A 21,038-nucleotide genomic window follows, 5' to 3' on the forward strand; every position below is an offset into this window, starting at 1 on the left:
CAAACCCCATCATCTCCCACCCCAGTGGGGTCCCACCACCCCATAGGACCCCATAGGACCCCATAAGACCCCATAGGACCCCATAAGACCCCATAAGACCCCATAGGACACCATAGGACCCCCATAGTACCCCATAGGACCCCATAGTACCCCATAGTACCCCCCCATAGGACCCCATAGTATCCCCCCATAGGGTCCTGCCCCCCAATGGGGTCCCACCACCCCATAGGACCCCCATGACCCCATAGGACCCCCATAGGACCCCCATGACCCCATAGGATCCCCACGACCCCATAGGACCCCATAGGACCCCCATAGGACCCCATAGGACCCCCACGACCCCATAGGACCCCCATAACCCCATAGAACCCCATAGGACCCCATAGTACCCCCCCATAGTGTCCTGCCCCCCAATGGGGTCCCACCACCCCATAGGACCCCATAGGACCCCATAGAACCCCCATGACCCCATAGGACCCCCACGACCCCATAGGACCCCATAGGACCCCCATGACCCCATAGGACCCCACAGGACCCCCAGGACCCCATAGTACCCCCCCATAGTACCCCCCCATAGTACCCCCCATGACCCCATAGGACCCCCACGACCCCATAGGACCCCCATGACCCCATAGGACCCCATAGGACCCCCATGACCCCATAGGACCCCCATGACCCCATAGGACCCCATAGGACCCCCAGGACCCCATAGTATCCCCCCATAGGGTCCTGCCCCCCACTGGGGTCCCACCACCCCATAGGACCCCATAGGACCCCCATAGGACCCCATAAGACCCCCACGACCCCATAGGACCCCCACGACCCCATAGGACCCCCATAGGACCCCCAGGACCCCATAGGACCCCATAGGACCCCATAGGACCCCCATAGGACCCCCACGACCCCATAAGACCCCATAGGACCCCATAGGACCCCCAGGACCCCATAGTATCCCCCCATAGGGTCCTGCCCCCCAATGGGGTCCCACCACCCCATAGGACCCCCACGACCCCATAGGACCCCATAGGACCCCATAGGACCCCCATGACCCCACAGGACCCCCATAGGACCCCATAAGACCCCCACAACCCCATAAGACCCCATAGGACCCCCAGGACCCCATAGGACCCCCACGACCCCATAGGACCCCCACGACTCCATAGGACCCCATAGGACCCCCAGGACCCCATAGTATCTCCCCATAGTGTCCTGCCCCCCACTGGGGTCCCACCACCCCATAGGACCCCATAGGACCCCCACGACCCCATAGGACCCCCATAGGACCCCCATGACCCCATAGGACCCCCATAGGACCCCATAAGACCCCATAGGACCCCCACGACCCCATAGGACCCCATAGGACCCCCATAGGACCCCCACGACCCCATAGGACCCCATAGTATCCCCCCATAGGGTCCTGCCCCCCAATGGGGTCCCACTGCCCCCCAATGGGGTCCCACCACCCCATAGGACCCCCACGACCCCATAGGACCCCCATGACCCCATAGGACCCCATAGGACCCCCACGACCCCATAGGACCCCCACGACTCCATAGGACCCCATAGGACCCCCATGACCCCATAGTATCTCCCCATAGTGTCCTGCCCCCCACTGGGGTCCCACCACCCCATAGGACCCCATAGGACCCCCATAGGACCCCATAGGACCCCCATGACCCCACAGGACCCCATAGGACCCCATAGGACCCCCACGACCCCATAGGACCCCCACGGCTCCATAGGACCCCATAGGACCCCATAGAATCCCCCCTTAGTGTCCTGTCCCCCAATGGGGTCCCACCACCCCATAGGACCCCCACGACCCCATAGGACCCCATAGGACCCCACAGGACCCCCACGACCCCACAGGACCCCCACAACCCCAAAGAACCCCCAGGACCCCATAGGACCCCCATGACCCCATAGGACCCCATAGGACCCCCATGACCCCATAGAACCCCCATGACCCCATAGGACCCCATAGGACCCCCAGGACCCCATAGTACCCCCCCATAGTACCCCCCATGACCCCATAGGACCCCATAGGACCCCCATAGGACCCCATAGGACCCCCATAACCCCATAGAACCCCCATAAGACCCCCATAGGACCCCATAGGACCCCCACGACCCCATAGGACCCCCACGACCCCATAGGACCCCATAGGACCCCCATAGGACCCCATAGGACCCCCACGACCCCATAAGACCCCATAGGACCCCATAGGACCCCCACGACCCCATAGGACCCCCACGACCCCATAGGACCCCATAGGACCCCATAGTATCCCCCCATAGTGTCCTGCCCCCCAATGGGGTCCCACCACCCCATAGGACCCCCACGACCCCATAGGACCCCATAGGACCCCATAGGACCCCCACGACCCCATAGAACCCCCAGGACCCCATAGGACCCCATAGGACCCCCACGACCCCATAGTATCCCCCCATAGGGTCCTGCCTCCCACTGGGGTCCCACCACCCCATAGGACCCCATAGGACCCCCATAGGACCCCATAGGACCCCCACGACCCCATAGGACCCCATAGGACCCCATAAGACCCCATAGGACCCCCATAGGACCCCCACGACCCCATAGTATCCCCCCATAGGGTCCTGCCCCCCAATGGGGTCCCACTGCCCTCCAATGGGGTCCCACCACCCCATAGGACCCCATAGGACCCCCACGACCCCATAGGACCCCATAGGACCCCATAGAATCTCCCCATAGTGTCCTGTCCCCCAATGGGGTCCCACCACCCCATAGGACCCCCACGACCCCATAGGACCCCATAGGACCCCATAGGACCCCCAGGACCCCCATGACCCCATAGGACCCCACAGGACCCCATAGGACCCCCACGACCCCATAAGACCCCATAGGACCCCATAGGACCCCATAAGACCCCATAGGACCCCATAGGACCCCCATGACCCCATAGGACCCCATAGGACCCCATAGGACCCCATAAGACCCCATAGGACCCCATAGGACCCCATAGGACCCCATAGTACCCCCCATGGGGTCCTGCCCCCCACTGTCCCCCCTCATTTCTCGTTGCTCTGGTGTGTGCGTCGGTGCTTGACGAGGGCTGAGCTGGACACGAAGCATTTGCTGCAGCTGCCGCATTGATACGGCCGCTCCCCGGTGTGAATGCGCTGGTGGATGACCAGGGTGGAGCTGGCCCTGAAGCTCTTGTCGCAATAAATGCAGCCGTACGGCTTCTCCCCCGTGTGAATGCGACGGTGCCGACGCAGCGTGGAGGCTTCGCCGAAGCTTTTGCCGCAGTCGTCGCATGCGTGAGGTCGCTGCGGCGTCGCTGCATGGAGCTTCTGGTGCAGCTGCAGCGCTGAATGCAGCCGGAACGAGGCGCCGCATTCGGGGCAATGGTGAGGGGTTGAGGCGGCCTGATGCGACGCTGCTGCAGCTGGGACCTGCGTGGGTGCATGCATGGGTGCAGCTGGGTTATGACTGCATGCATGGGTGCAGCTGGGTTATGACTGCATGCATGGGTGCAGCTGGGTTATGACTGCATGCATGTGTGCAGCTGAGAGCTATGCATGCATGGGTGCAGCTGAGTGAGTTGTGCATGCATGGGTGCAGCTGAGCTCTGCTTGCATTTATCCCTGGTTGCAGCTGAGTTATGCATGCACTTATCCCTGGTTGCAGCTGCATTCTGCCTGCATTCACCCCCAGCTCTGCATGCAATTACCCCCAGCTGCAGCTGCATTCTGCCCTCACCCACCTTTTGCTCGCTGCATGGCTGCATTGCTGCATGCTGCTCCCCATTCCCCTTTGCCTGCATCCAACCCCAGCTGCAAATGCACTCTGCATGCACTTATCCCTGGTTGCGGCTGCATTCTGCCTGCATTCACCCCCAGCTGCAGCCGAGATCTTCATGCATCCACCCCCAGCTGCAGCAGCATTCTGCATGCATCCATCCCCAGCTGCAGCTGCATTCTGCCTGCATTCACCCCCCACCCTGCACCTTTTGCTCGCTGCATCGCTGCATGGCTGCATGCTGCTCCCCATTCCCCTTTGCCTGCATCCAACCCCAGCTGCAGCTGAGCCCTGCATGGATGCACGCATGGGTGCAGCCGAGCTTTGCATGCATGCATCCCTGGCTGCAGTTGAGCTCTGACTGCATTTATCTCTGGTTGCAGCTGAGTTATGCATGCACTTATCCCTGGCTGCAGTTGCATTCTGCCTGCATGCATCCACCCCCAGCTGCAGCTGAGCTCTGCATGCACTTATCCCTGGTTGCAGCTGAGCTCTGCATGCACTTACCCCCAGCTGCAGCCGAGCTCTGCATGCAATTACCCCCAGCTGCAGCTGCATTCTACCTGCATCCAACCCCAGCTGCAGCTGCACTCTGCATGCAGTTACCCCCAGCTGCATTCTGCATGCAATCATCCCCAGCTGCAGCTGCATTTAGCATGCAATTACCCCCAGCTGCAGCTGAGCCCTGCATGCATGTATCCCTGGTTGCAGCTGCATTCTACCTGCATCCACCCCCAGCTGCAGCTGCATTCTGCCTGCATCCATCCCCAGCTGCAGCTGCACTCTGCATGCATTCACCCCCAGCTGCAGCTGAGCCCTGCATGCAGTTACCCCCAGCTGCATTCTGCATGCATCTACCCCCAGCTGCAGCTGCATTCTGCGTGCATCCACCCCCAGCTGCAGCTGAGCTCTGCATGCACCTATCCCTGGTTGCAGCTGCATTCTGCATGCAACTACCCCCAGCTGCAGCTGAGCTCTGCATGCATTTATTCCCAGCTGCAGCTGAGCTCTGCATGCACCTATCCCCGGTTGCAACTGCATTCTGCATGCACCCACCCCCCACCCGCACCTTTTGCTCGCTGCATCGCTGCACGGCTGCATGCTGCTCCCCATTCCCCTTTGCCTGCATCCACCCCCAGCTGCAGCTGCATTCTGCCTGCATCCACCCCCAGCTGCAGCTGAGCCCTGCATGCAATTACCCCCAGCTGCATTCTGCCTGCATTCACCCCCAGCTGCAGCTGCATTCTGCATGCATGCACCCCCAGCTGCAGCCGAGCTCTGCATGCAACTACCCCCAGCTGCAGCTGCATTCTTCCCTCACCCACCTTTTTCTCACTGCATGGCTGCATTGCTGCACGCTCCCCATTCCCCTTTGCCTGCATCCAACCCCAGCTGCAGCTGAGCTCTGCATGCATTCACCCCCAGCTGCAGCTGAGCCCTGCATGCAATTACCCCCAGCGGCACCTGCACTCTGCATGCATTCACCCCCAGCTGCAGCTGCATGCACGTATCCGCAGCTGCAGCTGCATTCTGCCTGCATCAACCCCAACTGCAGCTGCATTCTGCATGCATTCACCCCCAGCTCTGCATGCATTTACCCCCAGCTGCAGCTGCATTCTACCTGCATCCACCCCCAGATGCAGCTGAGCCCTGCATGCACCTATCCCTGGTTGCAGCTGCATTCTGCATGCATTCACCCCCAGCTCCGCATGCAATCATCCCCAGCTGCAGCTGCATTCTGCCTGCATGCAACTACCCCCAGCTGCAGCTGCATTCTTCCCTCACCCACCTTTTTCTCGCTGCATGGCTGCATTGCTGCACGCTGCTCCCCATTCCCCGCATGGCTCTTGCGGTGCTTGCTGAGCGCCTTGCTGGCCATGAACCTCTTGCCGCATTCATTGCACCCGTAGGGCCTCTCCCCGCTATGAATGCGACGGTGGCACTGCAGCGTTGCTTTGGACGTCAGCTTCTTGCCGCATTCGGGGCATGCAAAAAACCCATCCTGACGGTGACTCCTGCGATGCTTCCCCAGCGACTTGGAGGCCATGAACCTCTTGTCGCATTCGGGACATGCATAAGGTCTCTCCCCCGTATGAATGCGACGGTGCGTGGTTAAAGCTGCATTGGAGGCCAGTTCTTTGCCGCATTCATCGCATGGGAACATGCGGCGCTGCGGCGGCTTGCAGTGTTTGCGCTGGTGATCCCGTAAGGCCCAGCTGCACATGAGCACGCGGCCGCAGCGGTCGCATGGGGTCGGTCGCATGCGGCGATGCATGCGGAGGTGGCGGCGCAGGGAGGACGGGCGGGTGAAGGTTCGGTTGCATTGGGGGCAGGTGGATGCGGGGGGGATGCGGTGGGATGCGGCGGAGCTGCGGGGTTGTTTCCTTTGGGATGCATTCGATGCGACGGATGCAGCGTCGTCGTCGTCGGAGCTGGTGGTGGAGGGGGATGTGGAGGAGCAGCTGGTGTCTATGGGGGATATAGGGGGGTGTTATGGGGGGATATAGGGGATATAGGGGGGATATAGGGGGGATATAGGGGGGATATGGGGGGATATAGGGGGGATATAGGGGGATATAGGGGGATATTATGGGGGATATAATGGGGGGTAGGGGGGATATAGGGGGGATATGGGGGAAATAGGGGGGATATAGGGGGGATATTATGGGGTCAGGGGGATATAGGGGGGATATTGGGGGGATATTGGGGGATATAGGGGGGATATAGGGGGGATATGGGGGATATAGGGGGGATATTATGGGAGGGAGAGATATAGGGGGGATATTATGGGGGTTAGGGGGGATATAGGGAGGATATAGGGGAGATATGGGGGGATATAGGGGGGATATGGGGGGATATAGGGGGATATTATGGGGGTAGGGGGGATATATGGGGATATAGGGGGGATATTATGGGGTAAGGGGGGATATGGGGGGATATTATGGGGAGTAGGGGGGATATAGGGGGATATAGGGGGGATATTGGGGGGTAGGGGGGGATATACGGGGATATGGGGGATATGGGGGGGGATATGGGGGGATATAGGGGGATATTATGGGGGTAGGGGGGATATATGGGGATATAGGGGGTATATTATGGGGTAAGGGGGGATATAGGGGGTTATTATGGGGTCAGAGGGGATATAGGGGGGATATTATGGGGGTAGGGGGGATATAGGGGGGATATAGGGGGTTATTATGGGGGACAGGGGGGATATAGGGGGATATTATGGGGTCAGGGGGGATATAGGGGGGATATTGGGGGGTAGGGGGAGATATTATGGGGGGCAGGGGGGATATAGAGGGGATATAGGGGGGATATAGAGGGGTAGGGGGGATATGGGAGAGATATGAGGGGATATAGGGGGGATATTATGGGGGGTATGGGGGATATAGGGGGGATAAGGGGGGATATAGGGGGGATATTATGGGGGGGAGAGATATAGGGGGGATATAGGGGGGATATTATGGGGTCAGGGGGGATATAGGGGGGATATTATGGGGGGTAGGGGGATATAGGGGGGATATGGGGGGATATAGGGGGATATAGGGGGCATATAGGGGGGATATTGGGGAAATAGGGGGGATATAGGGGGGATATTATGGGGGGCAGGGGGGATATAGGGGGGATATAGGGGGGTAGGGGGGATATATGGGGTGATATAGGGGGATGTTATGGGGTCAGGGGGATATTGGGGGGATATAGGGATATTATGGGGGACAGGGGAGATATAGGGGGGTATAGGGGGGATATAGGGGGGATATTATGGGGGGTAGGGGGGATATAGGGGGATATTGGCGGGTGGGGGGGATATAGGGGGATATATGGGGGATATATGGGGGATATGGGCGGATATTGGGGGATATTATGGGGGGTGGGGGGGATATAGGGGGGATATGGGGGGATATAGGGGGGATATGGGGGGATATAGGGATATTATGGGGGGTAGGGGGGATATATGGGGATATAGGGGGGATATAGGTGGATATTGGGGGGATATAGGGGGATATTGGGGGGGGTAGGGGGGATATAGGGGGGATATAGGGGGGGATATAGGGGGGATATAGGAGGGATATGGGAGGGATATTAGGGGATATAGGGGGGATATGGGGGGATATAGGGGGATATTATGGGGGTAGGAGGGATATAGGGGGATATAGGGGGATATAGGGTGGATATAGGGATATAGGGTGGATATAGGGTCCCCTATACTCTGCCCCATATACCTGAGCACGCTGACCCCGCAGTTTGGTTGCATGGGGTCCAGCTGCTCCTCCTGCGCACCCAGACCCACAGCAGCGCCTGCCCCACATCGTCATCATCCGAGCTGGGAACCAATGGGACCCACGGCTCCCCATAGCGCTCAGCTGGACCTATAGGGGACAATGGGATCCTATGGGAACCTATGGGATCCTATGGGATCCTATGGGGTTATGGGGTTATGGGGTTATGGGGTGGGATCCCACGGCTCCCCATAGCGCTCAGCAGGACCTATAGGGGACAATGGAATCCTATGGGGTTATGGGGTTATGGGGTGGGATCCCATTGGGTTATGGGGTTATTGGTTATGGGGTTATGGGGTTATGGGGTTATGGGGTGGGATCCTATGGGGTTATGGGGTTATGGGTTATGGGGTTATGGGTTATGGGGTTATGGGGTTATGGGGCCTGCCCCACATCGTCATCATCAGAGCTGGGAACCAATGGGACCCACGGCTCCCCATAGCGCTCAGCTGGACCTATAGGGGACAATGGGATCCTATGGGGTTATGGGGTGGGATCCTATGGGGTTATGGGGTGGGATCCTATGGGGTTATGGGGTGGGATCCTATGGGGTTATGGGGTTATGGGGTGGGATCCTATGGGGTTATGGGGCCTGCCCCACATCGTCATCATCAGAGCTGGGAACCAACGGGACCCACGGCTCCCCATAGCGCTCAGCAGGACCTATAGGGGACAATGGGATCCTATGGGATCCTATGGGAACCTATAGGATCCTATGGGGTTATGGGATTATGGGGTTATGGGGTGGGATCCTATGGGGTTATGGGGTTATGGGGTGGGATCCTATGGGGTTATGGGGTTATGGGGTGGGATCCTATGGGGTTATGGGGTTATGGGGCCTGCCCCAAATCGTCATCATCGGAGCTGGGAACAACAGGGACCCACGGCTCCCCATAGCGCTCAGCTGGACCTATAGGGGACAATGGGATCCTATGGGGTTATGGGGTGGGATCTCATTGGCTGCTGGTTTTGAAGTGGTGGAATCCCATTGGCTGCTGTGTTTAGGGCGGTGGAATCCCATTGGCTGCTGTGTTTAGGGCGGTGGAATCCCATTGGATCCTGTGGGGTCCGGGGATTCCCCATTGGCTATTGAGGTTTCCTATGGCGGTAGCGTGGCCGAGCGGTCTAAGGCGCTGGATTAAGGCTCCAGTCCCTGCGGGGACGTGGGTTCGAATCCCACCGCTGCCATAAGATCCTTTTAATGGGGGGGGGGCTGCACCCCAAAGACCCCCCCAAAAAAAACCCCATTGATCCCATTGATCCCATCCTTTTGTGCCCCACATCGGGTGGGGGTCACGATGGGGGGGGGAAATGGGGTCCTAAATGGGGCTGGGGGGTTTTGGGGGGGTCTATGGGGGGATATGGGGCCCTAAATGGGGCTGGGGGCGTTTGTGGGGGGGGGTATATGGGGGGATATGGGGCCTTAAATGGGGCTGGGGGCTTTTGGGGGGGGGGTCTGTGGGGGTTTATGGGGCCCTAAATGGGGCTGGGGGCTTTTGGGGGGGTTTATGGGGGGATATGGGGCCCTAAATGGGGCTGGGGGCTTTTGGGGGGGGGTCTATGGGGGGATATGGGGCCCTAAATGGGGCTGGGGGCTTTTGGGGGGGTTTATGGGGGGATATGGGGCCCTAAATGGGGCTGGGGGGTTTTAGGGGGGGGTCTATGGGGGTTTATGGGGCCCTAAATGGGGCTGGGGGCTTTTGGGGGGGGGGTCTATGGGGGTTTATGGGGCCCTAAATGGGGCTGGGGGCTTTTGGGGGGGTCTATGGGGGGATATGGGGCCCTAAATGGGGCTGGGGGGTTTTAGGGGGGGGTCTATGGGGGGATATGGGGCCCTAAATGGGGCTGGGGGCGTTTGTGGGGGGGGGTATATGGGGGGATATGGGGCCCTAAATGGGGCTGGGGGCGTTTGTGGGGGGGGGTCTATGGGGGGATATGGGGCCCTAAATGGGGCTGGGGGGTTTTGGGGGGGTCTATGGGGGTTTATGGGGCCCTAAATGGGGCTGGGGGCGTTTGTGGGGGGGGGTATATGGGGGGATATGGGGCCCTAAATGGGGCTGGGGGCGTTTGTGGGGGGGGGTATATGGGGGGATATGGGGCCCTAAATGGGGCTGGGGGGTTTTGGGGGGGTATATGGGGGGATATGGGGCCCTAAATGGGGCTGGGGGCTTTTGGGGGGGGGGTCTATGGGGGGATATGGGGCCCTAAATGGGGCTGGGGGGTTTTGGGGGGGTTTATGGGGGGATATGGGGCCCTAAATGGGGCTGGGGGCTTTTGGGGGGGTTTATGGGGGGATATGGGACCCTAAATGGGGCTGGGGGCTTTTGGGGGGGGGGTCTATGGGGGTTTATGGGGCCCTAAATGGGGCTGGGGGCTTTTGGGGGGGGGGGTCTATGGGGGTTTATGGGGCCCTAAATGGGGCTGGGGGGTTTTGGGGGGAGTCTATGGGGGGATATGGGGCCCTAAATGGGACTGGGGGCTTTTGGGGGGGGGGGTCTATGGGGGTTTATGGGGCCCTAAATGGGGCTGGGGGCTTTTGGGGGGGGTCTATGGGGGGATATGGGGCCCTAAATGGGGCTGGGGGCTTTTGGGGGGGGGGTCTATGGGGGGATATGGGGCCCTAAATGGGGCTGGGGGCTTTTGGGGGGGTTTATGGGGGGATATGGGGCCCTAAATGGGGCTGGGGGGTTTTGGGGGGGGGGTCTATGGGGGGATATGGGGCCCTAAATGGGGCTGGGGGCGTTTGTGGGGGGGGTATATGGGGGGATATGGGGCCCTAAATGGGGCTGGGGGCTTTTGGGGGGGGGTATATGGGGGGATATGGGGTCCTAAATGGGGCTGGGGGGTTTTGGGGGGGTCTATGGGGGGATATGGGGCCCTAAATGGGGCTGGGGGCTTTTGGGGGGGGGTATATGGGGGGATATGGGGCCCTAAATGGGGCTGGGGGCTTTTGGGGGGGGGTATATGGGGGGATATGGGGCCCTAAATGGGGCTGGGGGCTTTTGGGGGGGTTTATGGGGGGATATGGGGCCCTAAATGGGGCTGGGGGCTTTTGGGGGGGGGGTCTATGGGGGTTTATGGGGCCCTAAATGGGGCTGGGGGCTTTTGGGGGGGGGGTATATGGGGGGATATTGGGCCCTAAATGGGGCTGGGGGGTTTTGGGGGGGTCTATGGGGGGATATGGGGCCCTAAATGGGGCTGGGGGCTTTTGGGGGGGTTTATGGGGGTTTATGGGGCCCTAAATGGGGCTGGGGGGTTTTGGGGGGGTTTATGGGGGGATATTGGGCCCTAAATGGGGCTGGGGGCTTTTGGGGGGGGGGTCTATGGGGGGATATGGGGCCCTAAATGGGGCTGGGGGCTTTTGGGGGGGTTTATGGGGGTTTATGGGGCCCTAAATGGGGCTGGGGGCTTTTGGGGGGGTTTATGGGGGGATATGGGGCCCTAAATGGGGCTGGGGGCTTTTGGGGGGGGGGTTTATGGGGGGATATGGGGCCCTAAATGGGGCTGGGGGCTTGTGGGGGGGGGGGTCTATGGGGGGATATGGGGCCCTAAATGGGGCAGGGGGCTTTTGGGGGGGGGGTCTATGGGGGGATATGGGGCCCTAAATGGGGCTGGGGGGTTTTAGGGGGGGGTCTATGGGGGGATATGGGGCCCTAAATGGGGCTGGGGGCTTTTGGGGGGGGGGGTCTATGGGGGTTTATGGGGCCCTAAATGGGGCTGGGGGGTTTTGGGGGGGTCTATGGGGGGATATGGGGCCCTAAATGGGGCTGGGGGCTTTTGGGGGGGGGGTCTATGGGGGTTTATGGGGCCCTAAATGGGGCTGGGGGGTTTTGGGGGGGTCTATGGGGGGATATGGGGCCCTAAATGGGGCAGGGGGCTTTTGGGGGGGGGGTATATGGGGGGATATGGGGCCCTAAATGGGGCTGGGGGTTTTGGGGGGGTCTATGGGGGGATATGGGGCCCTAAATGGGGCAGGGGGGTTTTGGGGGGGTTTATGGGGGGATATGGGGCCCTAAATGGGGCTGGGGGCTTTTGGGGGGGTTTATGGGGGGATATGGGGCCCTAAATGGGGCTGGGGGCTTTTGGGGGGGGGGTCTATGGGGGTTTATGGGGCCCTAAATGGGGCTGGGGGCTTTTGGGGGGGGGGGTCTATGGGGGTTTATGGGGCCCTAAATGGGGCTGGGGGGTTTTGGGGGGAGTCTATGGGGGGATATGGGGCCCTAAATGGGGCTGGGGGCTTTTGGGGGGGGGGGTCTATGGGGGTTTATGGGGCCCTAAATGGGGCTGGGGGCTTTTGGGGGGGGTCTATGGGGGGATATGGGGCCCTAAATGGGGCTGGGGGCTTTTGGGGGGGGGGTCTATGGGGGGATATGGGGCCCTAAATGGGGCTGGGGGCTTTTGGGGGGGTTTATGGGGGGATATGGGGCCCTAAATGGGGCTGGGGGGTTTTGGGGGGGGGGTCTATGGGGGGATATGGGGCCCTAAATGGGGCTGGGGGCGTTTGTGGGGGGGGGTATATGGGGGGATATGGGGCCCTAAATGGGGCTGGGGGGTTTTGGGGGGGTCTATGGGGGGATATGGGGCCCTAAATGGGGCTGGGGGCTTTTGGGGGGGGGTATATGGGGGGATATGGGGCCCTAAATGGGGCTGGGGGCTTTTGGGGGGGTCTATGGGGGGATATGGGGCCCTAAATGGGGCTGGGGGCGTTTGTGGGGGGGGGTCTATGGGGGGATATGGGGCCCTAAATGGGGCTGGGGGGTTTTGGGGGGGTCTATGGGGGTTTATGGGGCCCTAAATGGGGCTGGGGGCGTTTGTGGGGGGGGGTATATGGGGGGATATGGGGCCCTAAATGGGGCTGGGGGCGTTTGTGGGGGGGGGTATATGGGGGGATATGGGGCCCTAAATGGGGCTGGGGGGTTTTGGGGGGGTATATGGGGGGATATGGGGCCCTAAATGGGGCTGGGGGCTTTTGGGGGGGGGGTCTATGGGGGGATATGGGGCCCTAAATGGGGCTGGGGGGTTTTGGGGGGGTTTATGGGGGGATATGGGGCCCTAAATGGGGCTGGGGGCTTTTGGGGGGGGGGTCTATGGGGGGATATGGGGCCCTAAATGGGGCTGGGGGCTTTTGGGGGGGTTTATGGGGGGATATGGGGCCCTAAATGGGGCTGGGGGGTTTTGGGGGGGGGGTCTATGGGGGGATATGGGGCCCTAAATGGGGCTGGGGGCGTTTGTGGGGGGGGTATATGGGGGGATATGGGGCCCTAAATGGGGCTGGGGGCTTTTGGGGGGGGGTATATGGGGGGATATGGGGTCCTAAATGGGGCTGGGGGGTTTTGGGGGGGTCTATGGGGGGATATGGGGCCCTAAATGGGGCTGGGGGCTTTTGGGGGGGGGTATATGGGGGGATATGGGGCCCTAAATGGGGCTGGGGGCTTTTGGGGGGGGGTATATGGGGGGATATGGGGCCCTAAATGGGGCTGGGGGCTTTTGGGGGGGTTTATGGGGGGATATGGGGCCCTAAATGGGGCTGGGGGCTTTTGGGGGGGGGGTCTATGGGGGTTTATGGGGCCCTAAATGGGGCTGGGGGCTTTTGGGGGGGGGGTATATGGGGGGATATTGGGCCCTAAATGGGGCTGGGGGGTTTTGGGGGGGTCTATGGGGGGATATGGGGCCCTAAATGGGGCTGGGGGCTTTTGGGGGGGTTTATGGGGGTTTATGGGGCCCTAAATGGGGCTGGGGGGTTTTGGGGGGGTTTATGGGGGGATATTGGGCCCTAAATGGGGCTGGGGGCTTTTGGGGGGGGGGTCTATGGGGGGATATGGGGCCCTAAATGGGGCTGGGGGCTTTTGGGGGGGTTTATGGGGGTTTATGGGGCCCTAAATGGGGCTGGGGGCTTTTGGGGGGGTTTATGGGGGGATATGGGGCCCTAAATGGGGCTGGGGGCTTTTGGGGGGGGGGTTTATGGGGGGATATGGGGCCCTAAATGGGGCTGGGGGCTTGTGGGGGGGGGGTCTATGGGGGGATATGGGGCCCTAAATGGGGCAGGGGGCTTTTGGGGGGGGGGTCTATGGGGGGATATGGGGCCCTAAATGGGGCTGGGGGGTTTTAGGGGGGGGTCTATGGGGGGATATGGGGCCCTAAATGGGGCTGGGGGCTTTTGGGGGGGGGGGTCTATGGGGGTTTATGGGGCCCTAAATGGGGCTGGGGGGTTTTGGGGGGGTCTATGGGGGGATATGGGGCCCTAAATGGGGCTGGGGGCTTTTGGGGGGGGGGTCTATGGGGGTTTATGGGGCCCTAAATGGGGCTGGGGGGTTTTGGGGGGGTCTATGGGGGGATATGGGGCCCTAAATGGGGCAGGGGGCTTTTGGGGGGGGGGTATATGGGGGGATATGGGGCCCTAAATGGGGCTGGGGGTTTTGGGGGGGTCTATGGGGGGATATGGGGCCCTAAATGGGGCAGGGGGGTTTTGGGGGGGTTTATGGGGGGATATGGGGCCCTAAATGGGGCTGGGGGCTTTTGGGGGGGTTTATGGGGGGATATGGGGCCCTAAATGGGGCTGGGGGCTTTTGGGGGGGGGGTCTATGGGGGTTTATGGGGCCCTAAATGGGGCTGGGGGCTTTTGGGGGGGGGGGTCTATGGGGGTTTATGGGGCCCTAAATGGGGCTGGGGGGTTTTGGGGGGAGTCTATGGGGGGATATGGGGCCCTAAATGGGGCTGGGGGCTTTTGGGGGGGGGGGTCTATGGGGGTTTATGGGGCCCTAAATGGGGCTGGGGGCTTTTGGGGGGGGTCTATGGGGGGATATGGGGCCCTAAATGGGGCTGGGGGCTTTTGGGGGGGGGGTCTATGGGGGGATATGGGGCCCTAAATGGGGCTGGGGGCTTTTGGGGGGGTTTATGGGGGGATATGGGGCCCTAAATGGGGCTGGGGGGTTTTGGGGGGGGGGTCTATGGGGGGATATGGGGCCCTAAATGGGGCTGGGGGCGTTTGTGGGGGGGGGTATATGGGGGGATATGGGGCCCTAAATGGGGCTGGGGGGTTTTGGGGGGGTCTATGGGGGGATATGGGGCCCTAAATGGGGCTGGGGGCTTTTGGGGGGGGGTATATGGGGGGATATGGGGCCCTAAATGGGGCTGGGGGCTTTTGGGGGGGGGTATATGGGGGGATATGGGGCCCTAAATGGGGCTGGGGGCTTTTGGGGGGGTTTATGGGGGGATATGGGGCCCTAAATGGGGCTGGGGGCTTTTGGGGGGGGGGTCTATGGGGGTTTATGGGGCCCTAAATGGGGCTGGGGGCTTTTGGGGGGGGGGTATATGGGGGGATATTGGGCCCTAAATGGGGCTGGGGGGTTTTGGGGGGGTCTATGGGGGGATATGGGGCCCTAAATGGGGCTGGGGGCTTTTGGGGGGGTTTATGGGGGTTTATGGGGCCCTAAATGGGGCTGGGGGGTTTTGGGGGGGTTTATGGGGGGATATGGGGCCCTAAATGGGGCTGGGGGCTTTTGGGGGGGGGGTCTATGGGGGGATATGGGGCCCTAAATGGGGCTGGGGGCTTTTGGGGGGGTTTATGGGGGTTTATGGGGCCCTAAATGGGGCTGGGGGCTTTTGGGGGGGTTTATGGGGGGATATGGGGCCCTAAATGGGGCTGGGGGCTTTTGGGGGGGGGGTCTATGGGGGGATATGGGGCCCTAAATGGGGCTGGGGGCTTGTGGGGGGGGGGGTCTATGGGGGGATATGGGGCCCTAAATGGGGCAGGGGGCTTTTGGGGGGGGGGTCTATGGGGGGATATGGGGCCCTAAATGGGGCTGGGGGGTTTTAGGGGGGGGTCTATGGGGGGATATGGGGCCCTAAATGGGGCTGGGGGCTTTTGGGGGGGGGGGTCTATGGGGGTTTATGGGGCCCTAAATGGGGCTGGGGGGTTTTGGGGGGGTCTATGGGGGGATATGGGGCCCTAAATGGGGCTGGGGGCTTTTGGGGGGGGGGTCTATGGGGGTTTATGGGGCCCTAAATGGGGCTGGGGGGTTTTGGGGGGGTCTATGGGGGGATATGGGGCCCTAAATGGGGCAGGGGGCTTTTGGGGGGGGGGTATATGGGGGGATATGGGGCCCTAAATGGGGCTGGGGGTTTTGGGGGGGTCTATGGGGGGATATGGGGCCCTAAATGGGGCAGGGGGGTTTTGGGGGGGTTTATGGGGGGATATGGGGCCCTAAATGGGGCTGGGGGGTTTTGGGGGGGGGGTCTATGGGGGGATATGGGGCCCTAAATGGGGCTGGGGGCGTTTGTGGGGGGGGTATATGGGGGGATATGGGGCCCTAAATGGGGCTGGGGGGTTTTGGGGGGGTCTATGGGGGGATATGGGGCCCTAAATGGGGCTGGGGGCTTTTGGGGGGGGGTATATGGGGGGATATGGGGCCCTAAATGGGGCTGGGGGCTTTTGGGGGGGGGTATATGGGGGGATATGGGGCCCTAAATGGGGCTGGGGGCTTTTGGGGGGGTTTATGGGGGGATATGGGGCCCTAAATGGGGCTGGGGGCTTTTGGGGGGGGGGTCTATGGGGGTTTATGGGGCCCTAAATGGGGCTGGGGGCTTTTGGGGGGGGGGTATATGGGGGGATATTGGGCCCTAAATGGGGCTGGGGGGTTTTGGGGGGTCTATGGGGGGATATGGGGCCCTAAATGGGGCTGGGGGCTTTTGGGGGGGTTTATGGGGGTTTATGGGGCCCTAAATGGGGCTGGGGGGTTTTGGGGGGGTTTATGGGGGGATATGGGGCCCTAAATGGGGCTGGGGGCTTTTGGGGGGGGGGTCTATGGGGGGATATGGGGCCCTAAATGGGGCTGGGGGCTTTTGGGGGGGTTTATGGGGGTTTATGGGGCCCTAAATGGGGCTGGGGGCTTTTGGGGGGGTTTATGGGGGGATATGGGGCCCTAAATGGGGCTGGGGGCTTTTGGGGGGGTTTATGGGGGGATATGGGGCCCTAAATGGGGCTGGGGGCTTTTGGGGGGGGGGTCTATGGGGGGATATGGGGCCCTAAATGGGGCTGGGGGCTTGTGGGGGGGGGGGTCTATGGGGGGATATGGGGCCCTAAATGGGGCAGGGGGCTTTTGGGGGGGGGGTCTATGGGGGGATATGGGGCCCTAAATGGGGCTGGGGGGTTTTAGGGGGGGGTCTATGGGGGGATATGGGGCCCTAAATGGGGCTGGGGGCTTTTGGGGGGGGGGGTCTATGGGGGTTTATGGGGCCCTAAATGGGGCTGGGGGGTTTTGGGGGGGTCTATGGGGGGATATGGGGCCCTAAATGGGGCTGGGGGCTTTTGGGGGGGGGGTCTATGGGGGTTTATGGGGCCCTAAATGGGGCTGGGGGGTTTTGGGGGGGTCTATGGGGGGATATGGGGCCCTAAATGGGGCAGGGGGCTTTTGGGGGGGGGTATATGGGGGGATATGGGGCCCTAAATGGGGCTGGGGGTTTTGGGGGGGTCTATGGGGGGATATGGGGCCCTAAATGGGGCAGGGGGGTTTTGGGGGGGTTTATGGGGGGATATGGGGCCCTAAATGGGGCTGGGGGCTTTTGGGGGGGTTTATGGGGGGATATGGGGCCCTAAATGGGGCTGGGGCTTTTGGGGGGGGGGTCTATGGGGGTTTATGGGGCCCTAAATGGGGCTGGGGGCTTTTGGGGGGGGGGGTCTATGGGGGTTTATGGGGCCCTAAATGGGGCTGGGGGGTTTTGGGGGGAGTCTATGGGGGGATATGGGGCCCTAAATGGGGCTGGGGGCTTTTGGGGGGGGGGGTCTATGGGGGTTTATGGGGCCCTAAATGGGGCTGGGGGCTTTTGGGGGGGGTCTATGGGGGGATATGGGGCCCTAAATGGGGCTGGGGGCTTTTGGGGGGGGGGTCTATGGGGGGATATGGGGCCCTAAATGGGGCTGGGGGCGTTTGTGGGGGGGGGTATATGGGGGGATATGGGGCCCTAAATGGGGCTGGGGGGTTTTGGGGGGGTCTATGGGGGGATATGGGGCCCTAAATGGGGCTGGGGGCTTTTGGGGGGGGGTATATGGGGGGATATGGGGCCCTAAATGGGGCTGGGGGCTTTTGGGGGGGTTTATGGGGGGATATGGGGCCCTAAATGGGGCTGGGGGCTTTTGGGGGGGGGGTCTATGGGGGTTTATGGGGCCCTAAATGGGGCTGGGGGCTTTTGGGGGGGGGGTCTATGGGGGGATATGGGGCCCTAAATGGGGCTGGGGGCTTTTGGGGGGGTTTATGGGGGTTTATGGGGCCCTAAATGGGGCTGGGGGCTTTTGGGGGGGTTTATGGGGGGATATGGGGCCCTAAATGGGGCTGGGGGCTTTTGGGGGGGGGTCTATGGGGGGATATGGGGCCCTAAATGGGGCTGGGGGCTTGTGGGGGGGGGGGTCTATGGGGGGATATGGGGCCCTAAATGGGGCAGGGGGCTTTTGGGGGGGGGGTCTATGGGGGGATATGGGGCCCTAAATGGGGCTGGGGCTTTTGGGAGGGTCTATGGGGGGATATGGGGCCCTAAATGGGGCTGGGGGCTTTTGGGGGGGCGGTCTATGGGGTGATATGGGGCCCTAAATGGGGCTGGGGGCTTTTGGGGGGGGGGTCTATGGGGGGATATGGGGCCCTAAATGGGGCTGGGGGCTTTTGGTGGGTCTCACCTATGGGGTGGGGGTCTCACCTATGGGGTTATGGGGTTAGGGTCACCTATGGGGTGGGGTCTCACCTATGGGGTGGGGTCTCACCTATGGGGTTATGGGGTCACCTATGGGGTTATGGGGTCACCTATGGGGCGGGGTCTCACCTATGGGGTGGGGTCTCACCTATGGGGTTATGGGGTCACCTATGGGGTGGGGTCTCACCTATGGGGTGGGGGGTCTCACTTATGGGGTGGGGTCTCACCTATGGGGTTGGGGTCTCAGTGGGGTCTCACCTATGGGGTTATGGGGTCACCTATGGGGTGGGGGTCTCACCTATGGGGTTATGGGGTCACCTATGGGGTGGGGTCTCACCTATGGGGTTATGGGGTCACCTATGGGGTTATGGAGTCACCTATGGGGTGGGGGTCTCACCTATGGGGTTATGGGGTCACCTATGGGGTTATGGGGTCACCTATGGGGTTATGGAGTCACCTATGGGGTGGGGGTCTCACCTATGGGGTTATGGGGTCACCTATGGGGTTATGGGGTCATCTATGGGGTGGGGTCTCACCTATGGGGTGGGGTCTCACCTATGGGGTTATGGGGTCACCTATGGGGTGGGGTCTCACCTATGGGGTTATGGGGTCACCTATGGGGTTATGGGGTCATCTATGGGGTGGGGTCTCACCTATGGGGTGGGGTCTCACCTATGGGGTTATGGGGTCACCTATGGGGTGGGGTCTCACCTATGGGGTTATGGGGTCACCTATGGGGTTATGGGGTCATCTATGGGGTGGGGTCTCACCTATGGGGTGGGGCCTCACCTATGGGGTGGGGGTCTCACCTATGGGGTTATGGGGTCACCTATGGGGTGGGGTCTCACTTATGGGCTGGGGTCTCACCTATGGGGTGGGGGTCTCACTTATGGGGTGGGGTCTCACCTATGGGGTGGGGGTCTCACTTATGGGGTGGGGTCTCACCTATGGGGTGGGGTCTCACCTATGGGGTGGGGGTCTCACTTATGGGGTGGGGTCTCACTTATGGGGTGGGGTCTCACCTATGAGGTGGGGGTCTCACTTATGGGGTGGGGTCTCACCTATGGGGTTATGGGGTCACCTATGGGGTGGGGTCTCACCTATGGGGTTATGGGGTCTCACTTATGGGGTGGGGTCTCACCTATGGGGTGGGGGTCTCACTTATGGGGTGGGGTCTCACCTATGGGGTGGGGGTCTCACTTATGGGGTGGGGTCTCACCTATGGGGTGGGGGCGGCTGCGATGTTGTGGGGTGGCGACGACCGTCACCTCCTGCTGAGCTTCAGGGACCTGCAGGAAATGGGGTGAAATAGGGGGAAATTGGGTGTTATGGGGTGATATGGGGGATATGGGGTTATTATGGGGGTTATGGGGTTATTATGGGGGGGGTTATGGGGTTATTATGGGGGATATGGGGGTATAATGGGGGATAATGGGGGGATATGGGGGGATATGGGGGGGTAATAGGGGATAATAGGGGATATAGGGGGGATATGGGGGATATGGGGGGATAATGGGGGGATATGGGGGGTATTATGGGGGATATGGGGGATAATGGGGGGTAATGGGGGGATATGGGGTTGTTATGGGGGATATGGGGGGGATATGGAGGATATGGGGGATATGGGGGGTATTATGGGGGATATGGGGGATAATGGGGGGATATGGGGTTGTTATGGGGGATATGGGGGATAATAGGGGATAATAGGGGATATGGGGTTATTATGGGGGATATGGGGGGTATTATGGGGGATAATGGGGGGATATGGGGGAGATATGGGGCATATGGGGGGTAATGGGGGGATAATAGGGGATAATGGGGGGATATGGGGGATATGGGGGATATGGGGATAATGGGTAATGGGTTATTATGGGGGATATGGGGTATAACAGGGGGTAATGGGGGGATATGGGGTTGTTATGGGGGATATGGGGGGGATATGGGGGATATGGGGGTTATTATGGGGGATATGGGGGTATAACGGGGATAATGGGGGGATAATGGGGGGATATGGGGGTAATGGATAATAGGGATATAGGGGGGATAATAGGGGGTAATGGGGGGATATGGGGGGTATTATGGGGGATATGGGGTTATTATGGGGGATATGGGGGATATGGGGGGTATTATGGGGTGGGTAAGTGGGGGTATTATGATGGGGGGGATATGGGGATAATAGGGGAATATGGGGGGTATTATGGGGGATATGGGGATATGGGGGGATATGGGGCTATTATGGGGAAGGGGGATATGGGGTTATTATGGGGAATATGGGGATTGGATATGGGGGGTATT

At 61.0% G+C, this 21,038-nt stretch overlaps 1 protein-coding gene and 1 non-coding gene across 2 annotated transcripts; one reads left to right on the forward strand and one right to left on the reverse strand.

Annotated features, from left to right (window-relative positions):
* Window positions 1–3,045: 3,045 nt before the first annotated feature.
* Window positions 3,046–8,153, reverse strand: LOC146750963 (uncharacterized; the record flags this gene model as incomplete). Its single annotated transcript, XM_085535913.1, has 6 exons — window positions 3,046–3,471; window positions 3,982–4,071; window positions 4,837–5,025; window positions 5,117–5,277; window positions 5,570–6,249; window positions 8,007–8,153. Coding segments are annotated over 6 exons (1,691 nt in total), but the record flags the coding sequence as incomplete, so codon positions are not given.
* A 1,016-nt stretch (window positions 8,154–9,169) lies between these two features.
* TRNAL-AAG (transfer RNA leucine (anticodon AAG)) lies at window positions 9,170–9,251 on the forward strand. The gene has a single exon. It is a non-coding gene; the product is annotated as a tRNA-Leu (tRNA).
* Window positions 9,252–21,038: the final 11,787 nt, after the last annotated feature.

The sequence above is a fragment of the Coturnix japonica genome, unplaced genomic scaffold, assembly GCF_054131305.1.
Source record: "Coturnix japonica strain WE unplaced genomic scaffold, WE-NBRP24 Scf225, whole genome shotgun sequence".
Classification (NCBI taxonomy): Eukaryota; Metazoa; Chordata; class Aves; order Galliformes; family Phasianidae; genus Coturnix; species Coturnix japonica.